This window comes from Morone saxatilis, unplaced genomic scaffold, assembly GCF_004916995.1.
Source record: "Morone saxatilis isolate NCDOM2014 unplaced genomic scaffold, NCSU_SB_2.0 Contig4, whole genome shotgun sequence".
Taxonomy (NCBI): domain Eukaryota; kingdom Metazoa; phylum Chordata; class Actinopteri; family Moronidae; genus Morone; species Morone saxatilis.
The window spans coordinates 11,869,239-11,872,425 of record NW_023339984.1 but is presented as its reverse complement, the minus strand read 5'-3'; the positions used below and the strand labels follow the sequence as shown (position 1 = coordinate 11,872,425).

Here is a 3,187-nt window from a genome sequence, read left to right as displayed (position 1 = left end):
GTAAAGCTGTTTGATTGTAGAGTGAATCTATAATGCAAAATAACAAAACAAAACATCCAACATGATTCCAATAAATGATCTGATTGTGTAATATTCACTAACTTCTCTAAAACACGTAAAAAACAAAGTGTCGTCAGAAACTCGCCATTACTTTCACTTTTGGATTTAGTACCATATGAAAACAATAATTATTTATTTTGAATTATAAGATCATGTTAATATTATATTTATAATAGTGGTTTAATACCTGCAGTGGGACCACCTAGACATGCATCAGATGAGGTGCTTATTTCCCTTTTACTTTCCATTTTTACTAACTTTTTTACTCATACTAATGTATTTAACTTAAAGATAAATTAATTTTTTTTAAATTCCAAACCACGTCCTAAATCTAAATTCTAATCCATGGGTGTTTTTAGCCATGCTAGTGGCCTGGTTCTGGGGATGGAAATGTCAGTTTTTTGCCATTTCCTGAAATATCTGGACGTCTATTTGATGGATTGGCATATTTTGTTCAATTTATTGTAGTCACTTTGATCCCCTAATTTTTCATCCAGCGCCATCATCAGGTCAAATTCACCTTTTGTCCTTTTGGTTTATGACTAAACACCTGCACAACTGATGACATTCCCATCAGCCTTAGCTGTACAGTTTACCTAGTGTTAATAAGCAAATGTTAGCATACTAGCAGGCTGAACTCAGATGATGAACATGGTGAACATACAGAAACTGTGAGTTCATTTAGTCCCTGTGTGCAGTTTGCTCTTCCTGCTAATGTTTTCTGACAACAAAGGGAACTCATCAGTCTGATGTTTTGTATTGAAAGGGGTTCATTAAATATGAAAGATGTGTTCTTTCAGTGATCATATAGTAGAAACTGTGGGAGAATAATACCAGTCTTTATGTTGTTTGATCTCTAGCCCCACCTACAGATCGCCCTGTGACAATAACTGTGGCTGCCGTATGGAGGTTTCAAGTGAAACCCCCACCACCGAGACCACCAAGACTATCAGGTAATAAAGACTCCTTTTTATTTTTGGTGCTCAAATTTCTCAATACAATATAATTCACCAGCAAAAACAGCCTCCAGCTATTTCTATAAAGGTAAATCACCGCCTCTTTAAAACTGTCTAAATCTTGGCTATTTTTTAATGAAAAAAAGTTATTACATGACTCAAAATTAATCTCACATTATCAATTAAAATCTATTTCATCCAATCTTACCCCTCTAGTTGCAGTCACAGTAGTATGGACTGTCCTAACTCTGGCTCGAGTCATCTTTGGTCAGTATCCTCTGTCTTCAGCACGATGCTTGTCTTTCAACAACCCTCAGTTTTGTAACCACACATTTCTCACAACAACCATTCCCACAGGTGTCGTGTATTTCAATGACTGCCCTCAGCAACCAAACATTCCCAACTACCTGTTAGGGATGGCTCTGTTACCCCTGCTGATGATACCATTCGTGACCCTCCCCTGTGAGAGCGATGCAGCTCAGCCACGCGAGCACCCCAAAGGTTTCAAAGCGTGTCTGATGTGTTTATTAGGCCTGTGTCTCTTCCTATGGATGCTGGCAGGTGAGGATGAAACATATCATGATTTCTAGAAGAAGATTAGTTCTTTTAATTAGAAAAATACTGAACATTTTCTTCCAATAGATTACAGCTGAATGTTTTTTATCCCATGCTGCCCCTGCAGGTAACGTGTGGGTCTTCTCAGTCTATCAGCCCAACTATGATCGATCAGCGGCTGATGGTCTTTACTGTGATAAGACCCTGTACACGTTTGCTCTCTGGAATGCAGTGTGGGAGACTTTTGGTATTTGGGTCCACCTGGTCAAACTCTGCAAAGGACTGGTGTGTTGTGTGTTGATGAGCCCCGCACCAGCAAGCAGAGACTTTTATGGGAACGTATGAGGCACAGATTGGACGTTTATATGCAGCATCTGAGCAGACAGGCTTAGATTTTCAAGTGTGAGAGTGTGTGTGTGTGTGTGTGTGTGTGTTATGGCAAATAATTATTATTTTCATTATCAGATTAATTAACTACTTTTTTGGTCTGTAAATAACAATGCCCATCAAAACTTCCAAATACTTCTATACTAATAGATTAATCAACAATGGTGGAAAATTAGCAAAATTTTAGCCAAATTCTGGTAAAATATTAAAGTTACTGATAAATTCAGTAAATAAAAAAATCCCAGAAGAAGAGTACTTTCACTTGCATTGCATTGTTTACTTTTTATTAAGAATAACATGACATGCCATCCCATAACTGGCTCATCCTGTTCATTGTCATTGTTCATTGTCGTTCCCCAGTTGTTCCTTCAAGTGTCTAGTGCACAAGTTGAGTTGTTTGACGAAGCATTCGGGAAGCAGAAGCTTTTTCAGCTGCAATGGTAGGCAAGTTGGTTTAATAATTGGTCATCTTTTGAGTAGTATTGATCTGTGTGGCATTATGTGTGTGTACTTGAGTCTGAAAGAGCTGTGCAACAGTCCTACATTTAATTACAGAGAGTTGTGTAAAGCTGTTTGATTGTAGGGTGAATCTACGATAAAAAAAAACATCCAACATGATTCCAATAAATGGTCTGATTGTGTAATATTCACTAACTTTTCCAAAACAAACGTCAGAAACTCATCATTACTTTCACTTTTGTTTATTATTTTATATTTTCATTTCATTCTTAATTTTTGTTTATTCTTCAGTTTAGTTTTCCAGAGTGGGTTTGCTCATTTCAGTTGAGTTTTTATTGTTTAAAAGTTTTAATCAGTTTCAGTATCATTTTTCCATTCAAATATATGGGGGGTATTTGTCAGTTCATAATAGGTATTACAAGACAAACACATCGACTCATCCCAGTCTCAGTAAACATTATGCACCAATGCATGCTCATGCTTGTTGACAAATTTGACCAAGTTGACAAAGACTAAAACTAAAGACATTTCCTGTATATTTTTATTTCAGTTAATTTGTATACAATATCATCTCATTTAGTTTTCATTATTTTTTTTTATTAATTAAAATGTCCTTAGCACGTCTAGTTTTAGTTTCCAATCTAGGTAAGTATACTAAGCTTGGTTTCAATCCAACTGTGTGGTTTTATTAAATGCACCAATTAGGTTATGGTGCGTTATTTTGGTTGAATTTCAGTTATTTGGGATTTTTTGGGTGTTTTTTTTTTTTT

At 36.0% G+C, this 3,187-nt stretch overlaps 2 protein-coding genes across 2 annotated transcripts in view; both read left to right on the top strand.

The window, feature by feature from the left end:
- The first annotated feature begins 924 nt into the window (after positions 1-924).
- LOC118337808 (transmembrane protein 272-like) lies at positions 925-2,918 on the top strand. Its single transcript, XM_035674916.1, has 4 exons — positions 925-1,013; positions 1,233-1,283; positions 1,374-1,577; positions 1,699-2,918. The coding sequence occupies exons 3-4, from the start codon at positions 1,433-1,435 to the stop codon at positions 1,914-1,916; spliced, it is 363 nt and encodes a 120-aa protein (XP_035530809.1). The 5' UTR covers positions 925-1,013; positions 1,233-1,283; positions 1,374-1,432; the 3' UTR covers positions 1,917-2,918.
- The window catches only part of zgc:103586, a 2,718-nt gene continuing 1,926 nt past the window's right edge, over positions 2,396-3,187 (top strand). The window contains exon 1 of the mRNA XM_035675758.1: positions 2,396-2,406. Within this exon, the coding sequence (XP_035531651.1) occupies positions 2,396-2,406 (11 nt within the window). The remainder of the gene's footprint in view (positions 2,407-3,187) is intronic.

Excerpts from the sequence above, each read along its gene's own strand:
- LOC118337808 (XM_035674916.1), top strand. The coding sequence starts at position 1,433 with ATGGCTCTGTTACCCCTGCTGATGATACCATTCGTGACCCTCCCCTGT. Across the intron at positions 1,578-1,698 it reads CTTCCTATGGATGCTGGCAG|GTAACGTGTGGGTCTTCTCA; the intron begins GTGAGGATGAAA and ends CTGCCCCTGCAG.